The sequence below is a fragment of the Solea senegalensis genome, linkage group LG13 (assembly GCF_019176455.1).
Source record: "Solea senegalensis isolate Sse05_10M linkage group LG13, IFAPA_SoseM_1, whole genome shotgun sequence".
In the NCBI taxonomy this organism is placed as follows: Eukaryota; Metazoa; Chordata; class Actinopteri; order Pleuronectiformes; family Soleidae; genus Solea; species Solea senegalensis.
Genome location: NC_058033.1, coordinates 18666509 through 18691702, shown reverse-complemented (window position 1 = coordinate 18691702; position 25194 = coordinate 18666509). Strand labels below are relative to the sequence as shown.

The 25194-nt window shown below is 41.5% G+C and overlaps 1 protein-coding gene across 1 annotated transcript; it reads right to left on the bottom strand.

Moving 5' to 3' along the window:
• Positions 1–2011: 2011 nt before the first annotated feature.
• pds5b (PDS5 cohesin associated factor B) lies at positions 2012–24353 on the bottom strand. The gene is made up of 35 exons (XM_044042257.1): positions 24272–24353; positions 18701–18828; positions 18326–18529; positions 17964–18050; positions 16888–16985; positions 15684–15810; positions 14793–14873; positions 14103–14243; positions 13300–13415; positions 13072–13166; positions 12827–12972; positions 12255–12406; positions 12016–12129; positions 11782–11863; positions 11634–11682; positions 11384–11523; positions 10788–10903; positions 10593–10698; positions 9760–9920; positions 9540–9663; positions 9136–9294; positions 8973–9041; positions 8735–8871; positions 8422–8545; positions 8114–8318; positions 7510–7624; positions 7030–7162; positions 6828–6947; positions 6504–6566; positions 6259–6404; positions 5481–5553; positions 4235–4662; positions 3430–3510; positions 2961–3066; positions 2012–2837 (listed from the first exon to the last, which is right to left on the bottom strand). The coding sequence occupies exons 2-35, from the start codon at positions 18806–18808 to the stop codon at positions 2805–2807; spliced, it is 4239 nt and encodes a 1412-aa protein (XP_043898192.1). The 5' UTR covers positions 18809–18828; positions 24272–24353; the 3' UTR covers positions 2012–2804.
• Between the last annotated feature and the right edge of the window lie 841 nt (positions 24354–25194).

The following is a 25194-nucleotide window of genomic DNA, read 5'->3' as shown; positions in this document are numbered from 1 at the left end:
GCCTGGCAAAAATATTTATGTTATAAAACACTATAAAGGGCATTTTGCAATTATTTTAAATGGCAGCGAATTTTTATATTAATATAATGACCTAGCAGAAACTGAGCTAAGGCAATTTTAATCCTTTTAGCTTTACTGGATAAAAAAAGAAACAAGCAGAGATTCAATTTGCTTATCTAACACAAAAAAAATGAAAAGGACTTGTGTGATAGGCAATTTCACAGATTTTTGTACAGCAAAAAACCCTTACTAAGCAGTTTAAATCAAAGTAAAAATTGCGTTCAGGGCTGCAACTCATTTAATTTATTGTTTTCATTTTTCATTATCAGTTAATCTGTCAATTCTTTTCTCAATTAATCCATAAAATGTGAGAAAATGTTGAAAAATATTGATCGGTGTTTCTCAAACCTGGAAATGATGTTCTCCAAAATTTCATTTTTGTCCACAAACCAAAATGATTCAGTTTCTAATGATTTCTTTGTTATGAGGAGCAAAGAAACTTGAAAATATTCACATTTTTTCATTGCCGAGTCAGCAAAAATGCTTTTGCTGATTCGGGTCCAAGGACAAAAATCGCATTTTTGAGAACCTGAACAGACACCAAAACTCATGGATTTTTGAGACCGTATCAATCCCGGTGAAAACTTATGCGTGGCGGTCGTTCGGTGAAAAATCGAGGAATATTGGAAGTGGGCGGAGCTAATAACTGACGCAAAAATACTTTTATCGGGTCAACTGGTGTTGGCTTTAACGTACGTGAACAAAACTTGTTTTTTATTTACATTTATCTGATATCCGATCCAGTGATTTTGACCAATATCTGACCGATGCCGAATCCCATCCCTAATTAAAATTACAAACCTAACACGCACCAAAAACCAAAACCGCGTTTTAAGTCATGCACAGTTAGGGGTCTGTGCCAATCATTACTTGACCTCAAGCATAAACCAGTAATCTACCTAAAACTAATAATACGTATAACCTCAAATGTAAAGAGGGTAAAATTAAAAATGACAGTCTCAGATTCTTAAAAATAAATCCAAAACCTCTTGATGAAACGCCATTAATCTTCAATAATTATTCAATTTGGTAACACTTTATATAAAAGGAACACATACTCACCACTAACTAGGTGCTTACTAACACACTTTATTATTAAGCACATATTATTAACATTACAATTATATTAATTAATAACAATATTATTAACACCTTAATTGTTTCATAATCGAGGTAGAATAAGGTTATGTAGAGTAAAGTGTTAACACGTGCTTTGTACTTACTAATAAAGGGCTAGAATGCTACTTACACCTAGTTAAAGGTGAATATGCGTTCCTTAATATAAAGTGTTACCGACAATTTATTTAAACCAATTCTCGGGTTCAGAGAATGTGTCCAGGCACGTTTCAGACACCGGACGGACGTGAAAACAGACGTCGTCATCCTCTAAATTCAGACAGACGGTTTTTATGATGCTGTTGAACGGTCACCTGGCAGCCAAGCAGCGTGCAAGTGAATATTATGATCGGCCATGAATCATAACCCGGGGCCCGGAACGTTGTGTTTTTCCACTCGTCGACGTAAGGTGTCCCATATATAAACACAGGAAGAACACAATAAAAGTGTATAAACTGTATGTGAACAGACGGGGGGTGAGGTAAACTCAATACTGAGATGTGTGCTGTGCCGTGTTGTGTACAGCAATACCTTCACGACATGAACGAATGAATTCCTTCTGGTTGGATGAAAGGATTCATCGCTTTAGGAGCTGCGGTGACCAGTTTTCTCTTTTCTGTTTCTGGCCAGACAAAAGATACAAGATGCACGGCATTAATTGCTCATCTTCAGTGAGAAGTTTGTGGATCAGCAAGTAAGTACCTGGTGTAGTCTTAATGTGACGTAGATTTCCCACAAAGAATCTTGCAAATCATCATCTCATCCGACCTGGAAAACCGGAATTGAATGCAACAACTTCGCTTCAGAGTGAAAAATAAAGAGAACTCAAAGCACGTCAGGTTTTATAGAGAATTATATTGATACAACAGAGGATCTGACTGGGAGGACGTGAAGCCGAGTTAATTAGCAGTGACAAACACTACGACCACAGCTGCTCATGACTCGTGTCTATCGCTAAAATGAGACACGCGCACACATACACACACACACACACTACCGTCATCGTCTCCGGAGACAACTCTATGTTTGGACAGGGTTTTTTTTTTTTTACTCTTCAGCTTTTCAATGCACAGTAAAAAAACAAAAAAAAAAACTATTTAATATACAGAGCTGTGAACAAAAAAATGCATGTTGTCGTCTTTTTGAAGTATGGCATAGTTGAACGTCACACAAAAAGATGCGGGTTAATCGGTCGTTTCTCGGGTTTTAAAAGTGGGTGAAGATTGATCTGCGGGAGCACTTTCATCAGACTAATAATAATAATAATTAGAATAATGATATCAGTGGGTAAAGGGCTTCACGGTGTCCTCCCAGTCAGCGTCAAAACACAACAACAGAACATGGAACAGACACGAGACTATTTACAAGAGTGATCTTTTTTTGTCGTTAAAATGATCTCTTTCTACGTAAATGTGGGCGGAAACATCGTCACCAGGCAACAAACCCGCCGCGGATGATACAGATGTACTGATGCAGTGTGGCAGGTGTGTGTGTGTGTGTGTGTGTAACAGTAGGGAGCATCTGCGTATGAAAAGTTTAAAAAGTTCAAAGTCCATATTTTCTTTCCTACATCGTTCCTCTACGACTTTAGAGTAGATGGTGTCATTTCTTTTCTCTCTTTTCTTTACTCATCTTCTTCGCCCCGCTGCCTTCTTGCGACCCTAGGGAGAAGATAGAAGTCATTAAGAACGGGACAGGAAACGACTTAGAGATTAATATGTGCCACATGATTTAGTTAAGAGACGCAGAATTCCCTGAAATGATTAATACTCTCTATTCCGTACCTTCGGTGTTGGCTCGTCTTCCTGCTCCTCCTCCTCCTCCTCTTCTTCATCCTCTTCTTCAGAGTCTTCTTTAGCAGCAGCAGCTGCCTTCGATCTCCCGCCACGCCTGCAGAGACACACACACATTATTATTTAGAGTGGTTCGAACATGCAACAGTGAAACATCACGTAAAAAATCTGATGACTAGAAATATAGGAACACAGCTGGAGTCTGACTAAATACTATCAAAATAAATCCAGGCAGCCTGATTTTCTTGATGGTCATAAGAGGGTTTAAAAAGGAGACGCTCATCATGTCCATAACTTAAGAATGAACAAATGAAACAAACAAACCACTAGCTAAAAACTTTAGTAACTTTTTCCTTGGCTGGTCGACTGCACTTCCTCCATCAGATAGTAAAAATCTCCATGGTGGTGTAGAGATGTGCAATGGAATTTGGAAGATGAGAAGAGTGTGTGAGCATCTTACGCTGGTTTCTTGGCAGGCGGCTGAGCTGATTTGGGCGGACGTCCTCTTCTCTTCTGTGGTGTGGACTCTGTCGACTCCGTGCTGTGTAATGAAGGCAAACGCGGAGTCAGAGTCGGTCAAAAAAGTGAATCATGAAGAGAAACTGCCGACGTTTGCCAAAAAGTAGCTAGTGGGGGGGGGCAGTGTTCACACTGCACATGCAAAGGTGCTGTTTTCGAGCTCATGCTTCTGGCCTATTTTCCACGTGTGATGCACACAGTTCCCTGCATAAATAGACACCTGTTGTGAATAATATTGGCAGTGTGCCGGCAATGAAAAAACATAAATATGATATTTTTAACACTATTTGAGCAGCCGTGTGAGAGAGAGGAGACGACAACTAAAGGAAAACCTTGTGTAGGCGATGTTTTAATCAGGTCAAGGGCAGATAAATTATATTTATACCCAAGTGTCATCAGCGATAAAGCTATTTGTGTTTATTTACAACAGTCACTCGAAGTCGACAGAGAAGAGCTGAGAAATTCTTTGTCGCTCGTGCGCTCCTTCTATCTCAGACCACCGTCTAGGTTTGTCTGAAGTTTACTTTCTGCACAAATGGAATTTTGTCGACAATCAGCTGCTAAAAACAAGCAGGAGAATTTAAGAAAATGCGTGACCGATTTTTAATAGCTATAAAAGGACAATGCTGACGTGCGCACACACACACGCCAGAGTGAACACCCACACGCTGCAGTCACGTAACGCAACAGTGACACATTCAGTGTGAATGAGGTCTAAAAACTGCACGCTTGGCAGGTTTTCTTACCCTTGTGACCGCCGCGGTGTCCTCGTTTGTCTTCCTCCTTTGGTCTTCACCTCCAGATTCTCACTGCTCCTGTCGTCCTCTTCCTCCTCCTCCTCCGCCGTTGCTTCCTCCTCGACCCTGTCCTCTTCCTCATCCTCCTCCTCTTCCTCCTCGTCGTTTTCTGGCGGAGGAGCCGCTTTCTTCCGCCCCCTCTTCCCCTTGGCGGGTGTGTCCTGACTGGCGGCGGATTTTGGGGGCCGGCCTCTGCGTTTTTTCGGCGGGCTGTTCTGCTCGTCCTCCGGCCGGTTGTCTTCGTCCCACTGGTCCTCGGCCTCGCCCGCTGTCGCAGTCGTGTTGGCCACCGCCTTTTTGCGCCCGCGCTTTGGTTTGCTGTCCTGGTCGTCAGACGAGGCCACGCCCCGTTTGCGACCGCGGGGCTTTTCAATATCCTGTAAAAGAGCAAATAAATGGTTGAAGCAGAGTTTGTTCAGATTTTCTCAGCCAAAAGTCCTCATTGTGAAGAGAACCCACTTTAGATCCACCTTTGTATATATTTATTTATTATTCATGTTCATATGCCAGATTATAGGCATAATGGCTAATTTACATCTGTAGTCCGTATGGGCAGATTGATGGAATAAGACAAAATATTTCAGGATAAACACTAAAAAGGTAACTAAAGAAGAACATAAACATGATAACAACATCAACAAATGAAGAAAAGCAGCGTAGGTTGTGTTACAGCTAACAAAGACCAGGAAATAAGGACCATAAGGTATGAATATGAATAAATATATATATATATATATATATATATATATATATATATATATATATATATATACACACACACACACACACATATATATATATATACACACATACTTACATATATATACACACATATATATATATATAATATACAATATAATATAACAAACAGAGTTTAAAGATGCTCGTTGAAGGCCATTATTTACGATCGTTTATACAGCGTGTTCTTACTAATCCTAATCTCAAGTTAAATCCTGCTGGTGTTTACAGAGTGGAATCAAAACAGAGAGACACACAAGGGTTTACGGTCGCCAACTCTTCACTGGATCACGGCAACACAGCCGTCTCTCTACTTGCGCTGAGCTACTGTGTCGTTTCTGTTTATTGAAGCAGCAACATAACAGAATACTTAAGTTTCTTTATATGACACTGGACACACAAAACTATTTCATATTTTATAGAGTAGATTCATCGGTACATAAAAGATGTTTCATACCTTGTCAGTGCTGTCGGCTCTCTTTAGGCTGAAGTCCTCGTTTTCACTGTGATCCATTTCTTTGCTGTCGTGCCTGAGATAAAACAAACGGCCATTGATTACAAACCATTTCATGAACTGAGAACAGAAATACAAAAAGCCATTTGTCCTGAATAAACCGAGATTACAGCACTGTGCAAAAGTCTTGGGGTCACAATTAGATTTGTTGTTGTTGTCGTCGTCAAGTATTGAATGTGACCTACCCTTACAACCCTGAAGTGGAACCTTAATTAATGTTCTTTGTAAGAAACTGTGTTGGTCCTCTATGTCATGTGCCAGGTTTATTCAAGACATGACGCTATAGGGCTGAGTTAATAAATAAATAGATAAATAAAAAAAGATTTAATGATTCATTCGGATGATCTACTATTGAGTCGTCAAGATCCTTATATCACTACATCCCTATTTCATGTGTCCTCTGCACAGATATCAAGAGACTATCAAAACAAGTGAGCCGTACTGGGGGAGCTAACAGGATTTGTTTATTACTTCGCCATCGTGATGTAGAATTAAACATTCATATACACACACACACACACACCACTTCTCAGATGCTCTTGTGTGTCGAGTATTGTCGCTGCGGAGGACGCTTTTAGTTTATGTGCCCAATTGAGTGACAAGAGCATTAAAGCTGGTGGAGCCTCAAGACTTTTGCACAGATCCATTGAAAATGGATATAGCATCTGTCTTGACAGCATCTTGTAAATGCCTTTTTATCCCTAATTATGGCTTTTTGTACCTAATCTTGCTGCGTTGTGGGGAACTTGGGTTCGACGAGGGGTCATCGTTGCTGGTCGTCTCCATCCGAGAAGATTTGCTCTGGAGCTGCTTCCCCGCCGACGACAGCGGCTTGTTCACTGCGCCCAGAACGTTGGCCGACTTGGGCTTGAGAAGTAAGGAATGTGCGACAGCGAGAGTTTAGATTTGACACGTTTCAACGTTTCGACAAATCAAAGTAATGATCAACGGCTTGATTAAACTTACCTTCCCTGGTGTGAAGAACGACTTCATCTCTGGCGGTAGATAATTTTTTGTGTTGCTGAAATTCTGAAAAAGATATTTTTTATGCATGAGGAGAGCTTGCTTTACATGATTTTGTACAAAAGTGTTTTAATTCGGAATAATTCTGTGTTAACCTTAACCATGAACAGTGTGTATCCCGAAAACATAATTAACAAAGTGAAATAAATATTTGTATTAATTACTTTGGAAGGTCATGCACAGCTAATGACATAGAAAAACAACAGTAAAGAAACAATTTGGACATTTAATCCTGGAAAAATAAATGCTCTGAATAAAATCACCAACCTTGTCTGGTTTGGTGAAGAAGCTCGAAGGCAGCACGGGATCTTTTGGGGACTCCAGGCTGTAGGTGGTGCTCTTTGACATGATAATGTTCATGGCGACATCACACACCGTGTAGAGCTTCTGTAAATGGACATAAAAACCTGGTCAGAGGGTCATTAACTGGCTTATGCCGGTCATGTTATCTCGAGAGTGGGGTGAGTACCTCGTTCGTTTTGACATCAGTGGGGGCCTGGGCGTCCTTCGTCTGTTTGATGTTTTCCACCATTTTCCTGATGAAGGCGTGGCTGTTGTTCTCGTTCTTGGCCATGATGATCTCGAGAACAAACCACAGAGCCCTGACAATGACGGGAAGTGTGACAGCATCTTAGATACTAAGTAAAATGCTGTTCTAAAGGTTATGACAATAATCAAAAAGTAATCAGGGTTGTCAAACGATTATTCTTTCCTTAATTGGAATTTAATGATGCTTAAAATTCTGTTATTTTGCAATTTATCTCTGTTTTCAAAGTCCACATTTAATTTTATTTATTTATTTTACTGGTTATGTTCGGCCTGAAATTAACGGCGATTCCCACTTTAACGCAAAAAGCGCTCGTGTTTGTGGTAGAAGCATGATGGCAAATTATCACTCTTATTACACAAACTATTAACTATCACCAGCGTTATCCCATTCACTACTTACTCTTTGATTTCTTTTAGCTGTTCGATGTCTTGCACTTTGATGTAGTCTGGGTCATGTGCCAGGAGGTGGATCGTGTAAGGAACCACATACTCGGGCAGCAGAGAGAACAGCTTATCTGTGGATGCACACGTGGTAAATACATTGTCCTCATCACAACACTGCCAAACACAATGGTATATAAATGAGCGCCTTTAACTCAGTTACTCTGATTCCACTTTTAAATCTGATTTCAGGCCAAGCATCTGTGCAGAGGTTTTAGATGTGTCACTTTCTTAACCGTCACACCATAAAGCAACAGATGGTTAGGACCCAACACAGCCTTGATGTCAACACCATGCACCGTTAAGTTGCATTTCCACTAGCATAGTACCAGGTACTTTTGTTTTGATGAGGTTCCAAGCGAGCTGAGGCAATACTATGCGGGACATCGCCAGACTGCCGTCACGGGAAGAGACGTCCGACACAAGAATCAAGCTGAACTATGCTGTTAACTGTAGATCAGTTAAAAAGACTTAACAATCCTTAAAAAAAACCTTAGCACAGTACGGCACATATCCTGTAGAAGAAATACAGCTGCAATTATCGTGTGATTTTATTTCCTTACCACTGATGGCCGCGTGCTGTTTGAGGTACTCTCTGCGTATGTTCACGTTTTTCACCAGGCACTGGCGAGCGTGAGCCCTCCGCTCCTTAACGGGGTCCTTGGCGCACAGAGCGAACACCGCCATGTATTCCAGAGGCAGACGGAGGCGACACAAGCCGCGGTGGAGCTTCTGGGAAAAACACTGCCGCACCTGGTAGCACTCGTCCTATAGAGCAAGAGAGGGAGAAAATGGCAGTGATTAGGGGAGGAGTGACAGATGCTGAGGAGGAAACGATTGCTACTTGTACAATATTTGAAAACAAGCTTACATTAATGACAAGAGCACACAGCTGATATTGCTCCAGTGTGATGATTTCATGATAGCACGGCTCCTGTGCCAACTTCAGGAGGGCGCATGCCGCCGCCAGCCGCAGCCGAGACATGTCTGGTTTACTGCAAGGTGAGAGAAAGAGGGGGGTCAACAAGGATTTCCTTATATCTGAGCTGATCTCGCCTCAGGGTCCACAATAACCATAAAAATCCAGCACCTTACTAAATATTAGATGATTCGGAAGAAAAAAGACACTCAAGAGGCTGACCGACACTTAATCTAATGGAGAAAAAAGAAGCTTTATCATTTACCCCATCCGTCCCTGCTCTGTTAGATCTCCGTCACTGTGTAGAATAGCCGTCAGCATCCTCAGGGTGGAGTTGCCCGACTTGCTCTGATTGTTCTTAACGCCCAGCAACCACCTCACCATCAGCTTTATGCCCTGGATCTGAACAGAGGAAGACACTTTTTATTTACTGAGTCAGTGAATTAAAAAAAATCAAAAATCAATCTTTCTGACATTAGTTTCACAGAGAGTTCACTGCAGACCTTAGCCAGAGTCTCCGGGGACACTTCCTCATCAGAAACCCAGAGTTTGGTTGTCTTTTTGCCCGGAATCTGTAAAACCGAATAGCATGAAGAGAAACACTGACTCGGTGTTTGTATAAATAACCATAATATTAACAACTGAAAAGAACAGACTTGTGTTTACCCGGTCATTCATGAGCAGATCCTTCACGATGAAGTTGGCAACGAGCGATTTGAGCGGTGCCGCAAACTGTTCCGGGGCGAGCTGGGCCAGGTGGCCGAGCGTCGTCAGAGGAGTGATGAGCTGCTCCAGGTTCGCCGTGTCCAGACCTTTGTGCAGAGGCTGAAGGAACACAGAGCATTTCATCGCGTGGTCAAGGCGAGACTGGTGTATCGGCACGTCAAAGCCACACACACACACACACACACACTGATTCTGATGCTTCAGTGTGTCAGAAATGTATTTTCCTATTAAAACTACAAACACAGAGTAAAGACTGATTCATCTGAGATAAAACATGATTTTGTTTCTAGAGATCATTATTTATGTGTTATAAATTATGCAGGTAAAAGACAGGACTGACTGACCTCAAAGATTTGGGCGAAGTGTGTGTCTCTGTTGGTGAACATGGCATTGATACAGTGGATTGCATACTTAGCCTGGCGAGGGGGGCCTCTCTTGGCTTTGGCCTGCAGTACCGGTAGTAAAACACTTGGAGGGAGCAGGAAGTGAACATGTCGTTAAAAAAAAACAGCATTGGGTGACGTGAGCGTTAACAGTGCGGCTGCATTTACAGCAGAGACGTACGATTTAATGTGAGGGAAACTCTCTTCCATCTTGCTGCCCGTGTTCTTGAAGATCTGCAGCGCGGCCTCGGCCACCTTCTCGTCGTCCATTTTCAGACATCCCAGCAGAGACTCGAACGTCTCCGCCGAGTGGAACGACACGGGATGTGTGAACGACAGCACCTGCGAGGAAACGAAACAAAGGATTTAGGCGTCGCTTACGTCGCACCGAATTAATCGTACGGAGGGCGACTAAGCATTAACTCGCAGTCGTGCTATTTCATATTAATGACACTGATTACTGTGGGCCAGCACCTCCATGGGAAAACTGCAGGGTGGAATAATCCATCACACAATGGTAATTTCACTCCATAATGATTTAACTCAACCAGAAAAAATTTAATATTTAGGTTTCAGATGATCTTGAGTGTATCGCCTTTACTTTTTTGTTAAATGGAGCACTAACATAAGATAAAGTGACTAGAGCTGAAACAATTACTTGATTGATCGATTACTAAATGAGTCGCCAACCACTGTGATCATCGATGAATCGCTTCAAAGCTTTTTTTCATGATTAAAAACAAGATTTCCGATCGTTTTAGCTTCTTAAATGTGAATATTTTCTAGTTTCTTTGCTCCAAAATAAGTTTTCCGAAAAAGAAAACATTAAAAACTGATCATTTTTTGTTTGTGGACAAAACAAAACATTCGAGAACATCATTATTTCTAGGTTTGACAAACACTGATGAGCAGTTTTTAACATTTTCTTTGTGATCAATCGTGAAAATATTCATTTGTTGCAGCTCTAAAAGTGACTTTATACAGTAAACACAGAGCAAAATGTAGAGGTTTTACCTTCAGTAGTTCCAGTCCCGCTCTGATGGCCTCTTCTGTGGGAACGCCCTCTTCCTCATCGTCAGCCGTTCCCTCTATAGATTTGTTTACTTGTTTTATCAGCGCGCTGATGAAAGAGACAAAAAGGTCAAGCACGGCACAGTTCGGTTTCAAACGGCACAGGTGTTTTTTTGTCTCGTCTAATCTGACGAGTACCTGATGGACTCTGTGTCGATGTGTACGGGAGCAATTCTCTCCAGGAGGAACTTGACCATTTCCAGGAACGGATTGCTTGGCTGTTTGGGACTGCCAAGCTTTTTGGTGATGTCTCTCTAAAAAGAGATGAAGACAAATGAATAATTATGAATTAAAATTTTTTTTTTATAAAAATTAATAATGGGGAAAAGCATCATCAGAAAGTTGTTGGTTGAAAAAGCGTGGAAAATTTGAAGTGGGAGGGGCTAATGAAAATGGAAAAAAAAAAACATTCATGTACATGAATGAAAGTTGGTACACGTGTTAATCACGTCAGGATGGTCCAAAAAGTCGATGAGGGCTTTGCCGTCAGACCTACAGGAAGGCCGCCATCTTGGGTTGGACGGTCATTTTTAGGTGACCAATGGTATTTGAACAAACTTGTTTAGACTTATGATGACGAGCAAAAAATTCCATTGAAGAACAAAATCTTTTTTTAGTCCCAACTAATTTCACGCCACTTAAATAAAAATGGAAAAAACAAGAGCGAGTGGAGAGAGGTCAGAGCATTTCTACACCATGTCCTGGAACAGTAAAAAAAAAAAATCAATACTCACCACACAAACTTCAGCTTGCTTGCAGGAGCAGGCGGGACTGACTAAAGTTTCCAACTGATCTCTGATTCTCTCATCATCGTCCAGGACCTGAGCCAGCTTCTTCACAAAGTCCTGAGCCTTTCCCGGGTCTGGAAGATTCCCTTTAGACACGCACAATTAAAAGCTTTGAGTGGGTGAAGTTTCCGTTTCAGTGCTAGTCAATAAAATACTAGATACAAATATTTAGTGTGTATGAACAGGGGTCCCTTACTTGTGATCACCATGACTTTGGCAAACACAGCTTTGCTGGAAGCTTCCGACTACAACAGATGCATAATAAACAAGACAACCAACGTTTAGGAACATTAGCAGAAGGACACAATGACTTTATGAAGTCATTATTCTTTGGTTGTAAATACCTTAGGTTTTTTGACCAAGTCCAACAGATCTTTGACATGGTTTCTCAGCAGATTCTGGCACTTCCACATCTCATTCAGAGCTCTGAGAGCCACAGAGGAGGAGGAGGAGGAGGAAAAGGTTGGAAGGAAATAAATGAAGCGGAGCACTGATAGTAGCACAATAGGTTGTGTATTCATGTCAAAAAACAAATAAACAAGACTGAAAATGAGAACGTGTGATTAAGAAAAACCTACTTGACAGCATTTGTGTCCAGGGTGGCGTAGAGGTAATAAAGACACTTCATCCTCTCGGAGGTCTCCAGGTTGTGAGGAACCATGTACTGAGCAAAGACGCGCTCTACCAGCAACCTGTGCAAACATGAGGTGAAGATTTAGAGATTGAAATACTCTACATCTAATCAAACACGTACCAGAGATATTTCAATTCATGAGGGCATTTTCATCCTTCAAGGGGGAAAAACGTGCACGCAGACCTGTCATCGATGCTGTTCTGGTAGTAGATGTGGAGCAGCTTGTCTTTGATCCAGGAAATCTGTTTAGAGGCCTCTCTCCCTCCTTCTCCCTGCAGCGAGTACTTCCTGTAGATTGATGCGAGGCCCATCATAGCTTCCTTGCGCACACGCCACTGCGATTAAAGGGGAAGAGAGCGGATTAAAGTAAATGGTGAGACGCCGCAAATCAGGACAACAAGTTTAATGAGACATTTATGAGATTCTACGCAGTCCCCAAAAGAAAAAAGGGAGGGCGACAGAAGTGATAGAGTGTGCAGGACATCCAGTCTGCCTTACAAAATTGATCATGTTATAGCAGGGCTATTTCCTGCCAAACATATAGCACTTTATTGGCAACGAACAGCCGTTCACAGTGGAGTTTACAGAGTAGAAAGCAACAGCAAACCATAACAATCTACAGCTGTTGTGCATAATAGAAGGTAACAACTGGTAGGTGGTTCTTTGGCAGATTGAAGCCTCCGTTGACCACGACCCCCACACACATACACAAAATTAATTTCCAAGCATACAAATACACAGCGTTTGCAACTCACTCTTTTGTCCAACGTTCGTTCCTTCACAAAGTTGAGCAGCGCGTCGTTGACGAGGGACAAGTCTTTCTTGGCGGCGGTTACTATAGAGACGATGACATCATGGCGGATGGCCTCCTCCGGGTCATGTGACCTGACCCTTAAGAATTCTGGGAGAGAAACAACGGGAACAAATGAGCGGGATGTGTAAAAACAAAAGCAGATTTTCCCAAAGAAGAAGTCGATGAGTTTTTCCACAGCTGATTTACCTGTGAGGTCTTTGGCCAGGTCTGGGTGATTCATAAGACAGTGACTGGCAAACTTGACGCACTCTAGTCTGATAGGCACGTGGATGTCATTAAACCTTTTTTTGGGGGGGGAGAGGAAAAACAAAGTAACATCAGCATCTCAGCAGGGTGACACCAGTACACAAGCATCCTGACAACAGACAATCTCACAAATGCATAGACATTTTCATTCACAACAGTGAAGCCTACCTGCCCAGGTAACACTGCCAGAGTGGTTTGTTCTGTGCAGCCAACTCCGAGTCCTTGGCTCCAAACATCTTAGCCAGCAGCTTCACCACCTGCAGCCTCTCGTCATTATCGTTACTCTGCAGAGACAAAGGCAGAGAGAGAGAAGTGCCAAGTCATTTACATTAACTTGTCCTTTCAAAGCACACAGAGGCAGCTGTTTATTTGGCACAATCTTTTTCCAGATGAATGAAAGGAAGAAGAAAAAAAGCAGAGAAGGAAAGACACGGGATGACAAGAGTTCAGAGGGGGAAAGATGAGAGGGAGAGAAAGGAGTCAAGGCGGCAAGAGCAGTGTCGAAAAAGAGCAAAAGTAAGGAAGATTGAGCAAGACAGAGCTCTTATGTAGTCTGAGGGGGGAGAGACTTTATCGCGGCTATTATTTTTGAGGGGACGGCAATGATCTACGCTCCCTCTGAACAGTTAATGAGCGTCATCCATCAGCGGGATGCCTTTATGAGACGCTGCAGAGGCAACATGAAGTCGACTGGCTGGCTGCTTTATCTGTCTGACATGAAACAACAAGGATGCATCTACAGAGAAAACATTTGTGGACAAATAGGTCATAGAATTCCGGTGTGTTGATAAATTCATAATACACATTGACACAAGAATCGCTGCCACTTGTGTCTGTGTAAAAGCTATTAAAATCACAATAAAATCTAATTATAATGCAATTTTGATATCTACAATGCCATTTTATCACAACCAGCATGACCTTTTTTTTTTAACGATGAAGCAGTTTGTACTCGAATGTTGTTTTGATACCTTGAGTTTAAACTCCAGCTGTGGCAGCACAGAGAGCAGCAGGTGGCTGTCGATGTTGTAAAGCTCCAAGATCAGGTCAAAAACGTGCTCCGACAGATCACTGACGGACGTCTTTCCCAGCATCAGCACCTGGTTGAAAAACTGACAACAAAAAAAAATAAAAGATGAAATAATGGTGACTGACAATCTTGCAACTCAAACTAAAAACGACATTTTTTTTATTACTCAACCACACTGCTGTTCTACACGAACCTTGGTCTGTCAATTCTATAACCAATAATTATACCATTTATCAGGCAACCTCAATTAAATCCAAACCTCGACCACTGAGGCTGCGATGTTGTGCTGTGCATAAATATTAGAATGCTTCCATTGCTTAATGTTCCACAGCCACATTTTAATGCCTAATGTATCACTTATAGTTGCAAAACTTGCCTCCTGCAGTGCCAAGACGTTTTCCAGCAAGGCCAGGCCAGGTTCAAACACTCTGGCACTGATACCGTCATATTAATCCCATTAAGACACACAGGGCCAAACTCTGAGGCTACAGTGCATTAATATATTACAGCTGGGTTTTTTTTTTATATTGTATGACTATTACTGCGGTAGAAGTGTAGAAACATTATCTGTATCCAGCATAAATAATAACATGTATAGAAAACAATAAGCAAGTCGAACAGTCAATCTTACATTGGTGATGTAAGGTTCAATAGCCTGAGCAGTCCTCTTCAGCAGAGCCTTGGCCAGGTCATACGCTTGTTTATTCAAATTCTAGATAGATGGAATTAAAAAACAACAACTTGTGAACAAAAACAGCAGGTCAGGAAATACAAAATACAAATGTCAGGGCGTCAAAAAGCAGTCTTGAACAAATTACTTGAAAGCGATACTTGAGCAAAAGTATCTGACCAGAAAATGACTTTGGTAGAAGTTAAAGTCACCTTTTAGAATATTACATGAGTAAAAGTTTTAAAGTACCTGACATTTACTCTACTTAAGTATCAGAAGTAATTTTCAGTAATTGTTGTGTTTAAATTCAAATTGAAGACCAAATCTGCAGGTTGATCTGCGTGAGCTCCGGAGTGAACAACAAAAAGCCGGACACAGGAGACCAGAGCCTCGGTGTCGGACACAGTGAACAACGAGCCTGTCGGGGTGTTTTAAGTCCAGCTGGAGCCAAAATCTGTGGCTAACAGCTGGTGCCGCTAAAAACAACTAGTGCACATTTTATTTATTTTAGGAGTAAAAGTTTTCAGAAAAATAAATAACAAAGCAAAGTACAGATATGTCAAAATTTGACTTCAGTACAATAACAAAGACTGTTAAAAGGTGTGCACGCCATAATTTTTTGTTATTTTACCCATCACTCAGTAGACACTGAAGCAGACGCACATCTGTGCAAAAGCTGCTTTACCACGTCTCTCCTGCAGGGGTCTCAATGAATGACAGGATATGGAGAATGATATTGGCTTTAGTCTGGCCATGGTACCACTTCAATTCAGATCATCATCTCTTTACTAAGCCTTTTGCACTCATTAAGCACCATGGTAGACCCTGCTGAGTGCATGTGCACCCACATACCTTGTGTGCCGGCACCAGGTTGACCAACACCGTATCCAACAGCTCCTGCGACACAGTGTCTCCCTCGCAGATGATGGAGCTCATTAGGTCAACCATATGCATGTGCACCTTCTGGTTGTGCCCGTTGCTAGGGGAGACGAGAAAACAAAGCAGGCAGTGTCAAAGAGACATTGCCGTGTAATTTTAAAACACAACACATAGCATTCTTAGCGTTGTGGAAAAAGCATTTGCTAATAGGGACCCTAATAATAATAACAACAACAACAACAACAATAATAATAATGATAATAATAATGAGGCCAACATTTGCTTTACAGACAGCAGGTGATGGGGATTAAGTGTGTTCAATTAACTCATTCCGAAAAATGACTGGCCACACAAACCTTCCATGAGGTTGTAATGCACTGAACACACACACACACACGCAGAGGGAGGGTTCCATTTGCTCATAATGATGTACATTACACGGAGAGGAGAAGTGTTATTACCTAGATTTATATCTCAGCTTGCGTCCCTAACACGCTGCCAGGCATTATTATTATTCTCATTACCAACCCTTTTCACGGAGTGTGTTACTTGCACTCGAAAACACAAGGCTGCAACCCCCACGTTCAAGCTCAACGCAAACACTGGAAACTGGAAAGCAGAGTTCTTTAGATACCTCCTACATAAAAGAGCATTGTGTTGGCACACACACACAACCTTGACACACACCAGCAACGATTCGGTTCCAGTGGCAAAGAGCCAAATTTGGCACTGCAGAAATCAGCACACAAGGTTGTGTTGAGCAGAGTGAAATTTGGTGTGTGTGTGTGTGGAGGGGGGGTGGGGGCACAACAGACTGCTTCTGTGGTGTTTTGAGCTGTAGCAGTGGAGACTAAAGCCGTTTTCAGACATGAACTCAGGATAATGTCTGCAGATTTGGGCCCATTCCTCAGCAGTTTCTCACATAAGCTCACTCTGAAACTGGAGATTACACAGAGCTGGCAGGAGAATCTCCACACACACACATCCCCACACACCCACCCACCACCACACAATCTTCAGAGTTCGGTCCATGTCCGAAAGCAGCTTTAAGCGAGGTGTTAAGAACTGACTCATTTCAGGAGGGAATATAGAAAATGAAATATAGGCGAGACCCACACACTACAACATGACATGAACAGAATATATTACAGAAAAATTGAGTTTGGGAACAACTTACTTGATGACCTGGAAGAGTGTTCTGTAAAGCTGGGTGAATATCTCATTGCTGTCTTCCAGCTCAAAGCAAATATTGTAGGACTTCACCCATGCTATGTTCTGAACAATGAGAGGAGGCAGCACGTTAATAACAATGCAGTTAATACATTGGGACTGCAAACTAGGACAGTGGAATAAAAAAAATGTGGTGAAAGGAGAGAAGGAATTGTTCCTAAAAGTCAAATCACTGACTGATTTCTTCCTACGATACGCGACTTTTTGAGCAGGTGGGACGGGAGAGGGTCAAACAGCACTTCAGCCTCCAACGGTGCAGTTTAATCTCAAACTCAACTCCATCACTCACTCACTGACTGACGCAAGGACATTCAGTCCTTAAACCCTGAACCATGGCTTATCAACGAGCTGTGTTGGGGGAAACCAACGTGAAACCAACGTAAAAGCTTTAAGGACATAACATTTTTATGATTTGTTTTGACTTGGTGAATAAAAATGAGATGGAGAATCAACTGCAGCATAAAATAAAACCGCCAGACTACAGAAGACAATTGGAGCACAGAAGACAGTGTGTGTGTTTGTCTTTTTTGTCACCACTGCTTCCTTCCGTGTCTCTACGCTCCACTTTCACATTATTATTTAATACACAACTACATTAAAGTAACTTCCCAGAAGTAAAATACCAAGAAAATTTTAAATCACAGGAAAGGAATACATTTGCCACTCTCTCTATGCATAAAATGAGCAACTAAATCAACATTCATATACCAATTTATGTCATTATGTCAATTTATGTCATTAACAGCTTAATTTGTCCTCATTAACCTTGTTAATCTCCCTGTTCATATAAATATAATAGCACAAAACAGAAAAGCAGCAGCAACATCCTCTACCACACAGAACGAACACTTCTTCTCATCTACTTTTCACCTAGCAACAGGTTGTGAGCACTGCTAAAAGCTCCTTCCTTTTCACTCAACAAAAGGTGATACTTGATGATGGCAAAAATTGAATTACGGATTATAAAGTATTTAGGCTCAAGGGATTAAAAAAAAAAACAACAATCCATATACAGTTGCACACCTCAAGCAGGTAGAAGTATCTGTTGAACTGGGCGCTTTTCGTGTCCTCCAGTCCTTTGAGCTGTCTGGTGATGAACATGAAAATGTCCTGTGAATAAGAAAAGGGTTTGTTTAATTTAAAGGTTTCAAATTAAAAAGACTGTGTTTTACAGTTGCCATAGAACATGGAAAAGAAAAGTAATTTTAGCTGCAAGTTGAGACTGGTCTCTGTTTGTCTATCAGACAGCTTGTGTATAGAGAGATGTATAAAAATGACAAGTCTTCAGTCGACTACCGCACAAATTTCAGAGAGGACAAATCAAATTGTCACTTATTGTTAGGTAAACACTCTGGAGCAGACGTGACGGGAGACAAGTATTGTACCTTGAGTTTTTCTGGGAAGGTGTACGGCGCCTCTGGGGCATAAATCCTGAATATATCTGCTAGACAGCAGGCCACCAGCAGACGCACGTCCTTGTCTGGATGCTTGAGGAAGAAGTCTGAAGCCAGGTGGAGGGCTAGGTTCAGGTACAGCTCCTTCTCCTCCTCAGAGTCCTGGTCCATGTCCATGAAGGTCTTCACGACCATCTGGAAGACAGGTGCCAAAGGTTAGTTTGAAACCTTCATTTAGTTTATTAATTAAGTCCAGTGATTTGTAAGCATGAATCACAGCAAAAATGTCTTTAAAGTATTTAAATCTTAAACTAAAACATATATATTATGACTAATAATTGCAGCGGATGGGTAGAAGATACTGACCTTCAGTCTGCGGACCATTTCCTCTTTGGAGATTTTGTCAGATATCTCTTTGACCCCCGGGGGGTAGGTCACCTTCCCGTCCACGGCTCGAGCTTTAGAGTGAGCCATCCTCTTTAGCTCTTCACTGCCTAAGAAAAGAAGGGAATGCTTTGTTTGTAATTAACAATCTAGGAGCAAGAAAAGAAGGCGAGACAGACCAGAAACCGGGAATAAAAACCCTGAAACATGAGAAGAAGTGCTGAAAGTCAACCGATCAATACAGGGGGAGAAAGTACCTTGTAATCATTTGGAAACCCACAGCCAATCTTTTGAAAACCTCAAGAAGAAGCTATGAAATATTCAGCAGGGCACAGCAACAGCATTCGACAAACTGCATCGTTTCACATTTCAGTTTCTTGTCAACACGAATGTGTCAAGGATTACGCTCCGTTCAAATTGGGGTGTTCTGCAAATGTGTTTTTGTGTTCATGGCCAGATAATTAACACCGCACTCCACGAGGCTCTTTGCCAACAGTTACTAAACCGGCCCTATTTAAACTGTCACTGCTTTTTCTCGATTAAAAAAATTAGGAAAGACTCAAAGCGTTTTAACCAACTGTTATTTGGGACACCAACTCAGACCACTGACAACACATAATCATAATTAGCTGTGGTTTTCCCTGCCACTGCCGACGTCGCCTTACGCCTTGGTGCTGGGTGATCTTTAGTAGGTTTGCTTTAAACAAAACTAAACGCACAAACATAGGGACGCTTCGCTGGCTTCTTCATATTTAAGGATTTTGGCCACCGCACATTTCCTTATTCCTGGGCAGGAGATTAAAGGTTTATATAGCTCTTTGCATTCACATTCCCATCTTATTTGCAGCTGATGGTCAAAACATTCTCATTCCATGAAAGCCTCTCGCTTAAACCCACTGACTGCACACATGATAATACCTCTACCTTTATTCTAGAAAGCAAGATTATCCGTCAAAGTTATTGTCCCGTCTGCTGCGTAACGCTACACAACTACTGACCGGATAATCTTTCACATAAATAATGGAAAATGTCTACTTATATGTTTCTACTAAAAAAAAAAAGAAATAAGGTTTTAAACTTTGTAAATATCTGTAAGACTTCATACCGTGCACATGAATAACAACAACAAGCCTGCATGCATCATGTCTTGGTCTCAAACATTCACAACCTGAGTAGCCTGTTGACCAACTTATTAAACAACCAGAAAACAGTTAGGGATCAGTGCCTTGCAAAAAGGACAACATGAGGAGTGGAGGAGCAAATCCCGAACACTGAGTAATATACAAGCAAGTCTCAAATTTGAAACTTAATTCATAGTTACTAACTTTTATCCACATCATCAACAAAACTTTAAATAAGTGGCTGCATTTACTGATGTTTTTATTGATTAAACTGAAATAGTTGCCTTGAAACACATAAAGCTTATCCTGTGCCCTAATTTGTCTAACAATTAGCCAATTCTGTTTATTATATACAGAGAGAGTGCAAACCTCAGCCAATTCTATTGTCAATACATTCTATTGTCAATCTTGCAAAAAACTCACATCTATGCGTGTTCTTTACTTTTTGAGTTATGATGGAATAATACACCCAAATGCAAGGGTTGTGTCAGGAAGGGCAAATCAAAAAAAAAAAAAAAATCACAGATAACTGAAAACATTACTGCCATACTGGATCAGTCAAGGCCCGGGTTAACAAGGACCACCACCAGATGCTACTGACCAACAGGGTGCCAATGGAAAGTGGATTATTGCTCGCCAATGACATGAAGCAAAAGAGAAGGAAGGGTAGCAGTGTGGAAGTGAGAGTAGGGACTATGAGGAAGAGAGCTGGTGATTAAATGACGGAATCTGAAAAAGGTTGACGAAGGTTGTGCGCAGTTCAGGTAAAGAGTTGCCAGATTACTGGGAAAGTACAGCTAAAGTGGTGAGGGATACAGCCAAGAAGGTGTCTAGTGTATCCTCTGGACAAGGAAACGTGGTGGAACAAGGAAGTGCAGGAAAGTATCCAAAGGAAGAGGACAGCAAAGGAAAAGTGGGACAGCCAATATTGCACTGGTGATGGACAGGTTGACACTTGAGTTCAGGCAGGAGTCACTGTGGACTATGTTGTGTGCGGATGATATTGTAATCTGAAGTGAGAGTAGGGGAGCAGGTGGAAGAGAGCCTGGAGTGCAGGCAGGGTGGAGTGGGTGGAGTGTCAGGGCTGATGTGTGACAGCAGGATAGCAGTGAAAAGGAAAGTCTACAAGATGGTAGTGAGAGTGTTATGATGTAAGGCTTACAGACAGTGGTACTATCGAAAACATAGAAGGTGGAGCTGGAGGTGGCAGAGCTGAAGATGCTGAGATTTGCTTTGGGAGTGACCAGGATGGTCAGGATTAGAAATGAGAACGTTCAAGAGACAGCTCAGGTTGAGATGGTTTGGTCACGTGCAGAGGAGGGATAGTGATTACACTGGACAAAGGATGTTGAAGATGGTTTGCTTATCTTTACTTATCTTTATGTCGAGTGGCAAGTTAATCTACAACTAATCTGATAATGAAACCTTTGTGGTCAGTTAAAGCAAAGACTATCAAGCATTTAATGTTGTAAAATGCAGTGCCTTAATTTGTCATATAGTTATACATTTCTCTTATTATTATGGTTTTACAAGAGACATTATATGAATGACTAATCTGAGAAAGGAATGCTTACATAAAGGCCATTTCATATTCAATTAAAGATTTCAGACTACAGCGCACAGACAACAATCGCCACATGATTTCATCAGTACTCTTCACTTTGTTTGCCATTCAAGATTTGTTTGTCGCCTTCACTGATAAAGTACAAAGATTATCTAAAATGCAGTGTGTATCAGTGTCCGTTAAAATATACTGTTTTCTGAAAAAAATCACAAAACCCAACTCTACCAAGTGTTTCATCAAAGGTAGCCTAGGTAACCACCACAACCTAGATTTTAAATATATATTAAATGCAATGTTAAATGCTTAACTGAATGGAAAGAGACAGACTACAATCATTTGAGAGATTACTCAATCGAAACTGAAGGACAACTGATTATTGTGAAGCAGCCTGTGGGTCAATAGGTTCACCATCTGACATAAGTGCTTTGAAGATCTGATTAAGAGGCCAGACTGAATTACCTGAGTTTTTAATTGTTCCGTGCAGCTGTACTTGAGCTTTTATAAACACAAACCCATGAGCGCCGAGCGGCCAAACACACAAACAGTGGACACTGGCAGGCTGCCAAATTGCTCGATTCTGACCTTCTGTTCCACCCCACAGCTGCTGCCAAACTCAAGTCTATCCATATCTCTGTCCATCTACCGCACTGACACACAGAGAGCACTGGCGGCCAATCAAAGTCAGGGAAAAATTCACTTTGATTGAGAAGCTGCACCAAAGAACAACACCCAGGCAGGCTCTAACCTACACTTAACATCTTGAACATGGGCTGCTTTAAACCAATTACTAGTTTATCACAGTCAAACACATTTATCCCCCCAGTAAGGATTTTCAATCTGTCTGGCTCAGCTGCTTCCTCACTTTAGCCATTTACCACAAATGCCAGGAGGAATATGAAGCCTGAGAGCAGCTCTACTAACCCATGTCTGAACTGGGATTTTTAAACCCAGTGGGTGTCTAGGTAAGACTGTGACCGGCAGCAAAGCAGCAAACGGGGAAGACTGGACACCAGCTGTTTGAGAGGATGAACTCAGTGACCTCAGCACAGGCACGAGTACAAACACATATTGAAGGCAACCAACTAAAGAAGGATGAGAACGATTCCCCAGATGAAAACCATAAAATAAACAGAATTTACTGAACAACCATATCTCTGCAAAATATAAATTGGTGAAAAGTAAGAACAGCCAGGGGTAATAATAATAAAGCAGCTAATGCTGGACTAAAATATGTCCTAATGTAACAAAAATGTGATCCTGAGATCAGAGTTAGGCCCCAAAGGAAGCCACACTTAAAGGAACACCATGACAAGTAAATACTAAACAGAATACACTGCTAAATCACATATCTACAGTGACTAGGCAGTGCAGCGATTCCCCACGCCACTATCTATTTAACACAAACAAGGAGCTTTGCAGAGGAAGAGTCCAGCCTTATAATAATTTCGCTATGTTTTTCTTTTAGCTGGGGGAAAGTGAAGTTGGCAGGATGCCTGCTGGATGAAACACTACAGTTAATCGGAACTGCTTCAGAGTGAGTGGTCTCTGATTAAACACTACGTCTGTGTGTGTTTGTGCACAACAACTTTGATTACAAAAATGTCTACTAGGCAAGCATGTGTTAATATGTTATATCCAAATGTTCGTTTTCTTGGACAATCTTGAATGGATTTGACAAGTGATATGTGATGACGCAACTGTCCAATATTTCAGAAGCTTTCTAAAGTCTGAGTAAACCAGTGATCACCACGCACCAACAATAATCATAAGTTGATAGCTGTCAAAACTGACTCCTAACTGTAACAACATCTGGTGACCAACCACGTGAAAACCTTCTGACCAGCATGTGTTAATACATCAATAGGTTCATGTTTGGTTTATAAGTTCTAATGACATTACTGTCTAAAAATCCAATTATTAAATACGTAGTCAAATGATCTGACACTAAACAATCAATAATCCGAAGCTGATAGCTGTCAAAACTGTCTCCCGAGTAGAACACCATGTGGTGCCCGGTCTTATAAATGTGTCTCCTCTGTCTTTGTGTCGCTCCTGCCTCGCTCAAACCCTTTTGTTGTTTGTAAACCTTATATTGAGAAGACAACAATGACTGTGTGGCGTGCGGCTTCCAAAACACGAGGTCCTCATTAGGGGAGTGATAACAACCCGTATAATGTGACACATGTGTTAAGTTATGCAGCCGATTAACCACAAAACAAACCACGCTTCGAGACGAGGACTGCAGTGAACGCTGCGAGCCACCGCGATATAATCTCTATTAGAAGTATTATTATCATTGCATACGTTTCTACCGAGAGAGGACAGAATATGGCACGGACAAAGGTTCTTATTGTTATGGTACAGTCGCCTGTCAGGGCCAGGGACTGTGCTGTTATCGGGCTTCATTGTTGCTATATTGTCTTACGCTGCTAATCTAGTTAGCCAGCTAGCTTCGCTAGCGCAGCGGAGCTAACGTTAGCAACAATCCGAGTGACAGAGGGCGGACGGCAAACAACGCAACACCGATTTATCATCCCGGTTTAATGCCGTTATATCGATATACCGGTATCGATGAACGACTAAGTTAAGCCACCGTTTACTCGTGCTATTGGGACGTTTGGGTCCAAATAATGGGCTGTTTTCCCCCTAGCTAGCGCCGCAACAGCAGGTCAACCATCGCCGTGAGTCCAAACACGGCTGCCCGAGAACAGAGGCGAGCAAGGCGGGCTGCTTCTTCAACCACGCAGTGCTGGTAACCGGGCTGCTCTGCGGGCACATCCGTGACTGTACCCCGCTTTTCACGGCAGCGTCTGAGATTAATGCCCCATATGAATCAAAAACAACCCGCGTCTTAATGCATTTTCTTACCTGTTACGGTGAATTGCGATCAATCGTGTCCTCCTCTGCAGCTCTCTTCCCCCTCCTAGCTCCAAAATGGCGCCAATATGTGAGTGGATCCAGGGGTACGAACCATCCGTGGGGGCACAGCGCCACCTATAGAGCGAGTCCATATACGTCTACTAGGCAATATGATACAGTCGAATTCATAATTACCAAAAAATATTACAAACCTGTGTTTTTCGATATAATGTCATATATATTCACATTACTGCTTTGATATATGGGTGCAAATACAAAACAATGTGATTAAATAGAATAAAACAAGACAATTTAAACGTTTGTTTTGTTCTTTCCAATGTATTTAAATGATCTTGTCATTTGTCTTCGTTTATGCAAACATGTATCAATCATGTCTAGTTTTATTAATAATGATGTTGTACATTGGATTTTATTATGGATTATAGTAGGTATGTTTTCAGATTACTATTGTAAAATAAGTTATTTTTACATTAATTTCAGCAATGCACTCTCGCCATGTGCACAATACTGTGACAAACGATGATTTCTATTATAATACGTTAGCCTGAGTCAAACGATAAATAGTCGTGTTTATAGAGAATGAAATGCAAACATCTTACAGTTCTGACAGCTGTTCCTTATTTTCGGTCTTTTGCAATAAACTTGTCAGTTTAGTATTCTGAGAGCAGTTTTTTGTGCAACAATAATCTCATATATAATCAAGCCACAAAAACCCAGTTCCCTCTGTGTAAAGCATTATAATAATCAATCAACTGTGCATCATGATATACTCATATTTTAAGTTAAATGTACCTCTATGTTCATGCAGCCTTTGCCCAGATAGCAATGTTTTGAGCCTTTTCTTTACTCACCCTACTCACCTCACTCCTTTAATCAGAACTGATTGGAGCACTGTTTTTCCAGATGACTTT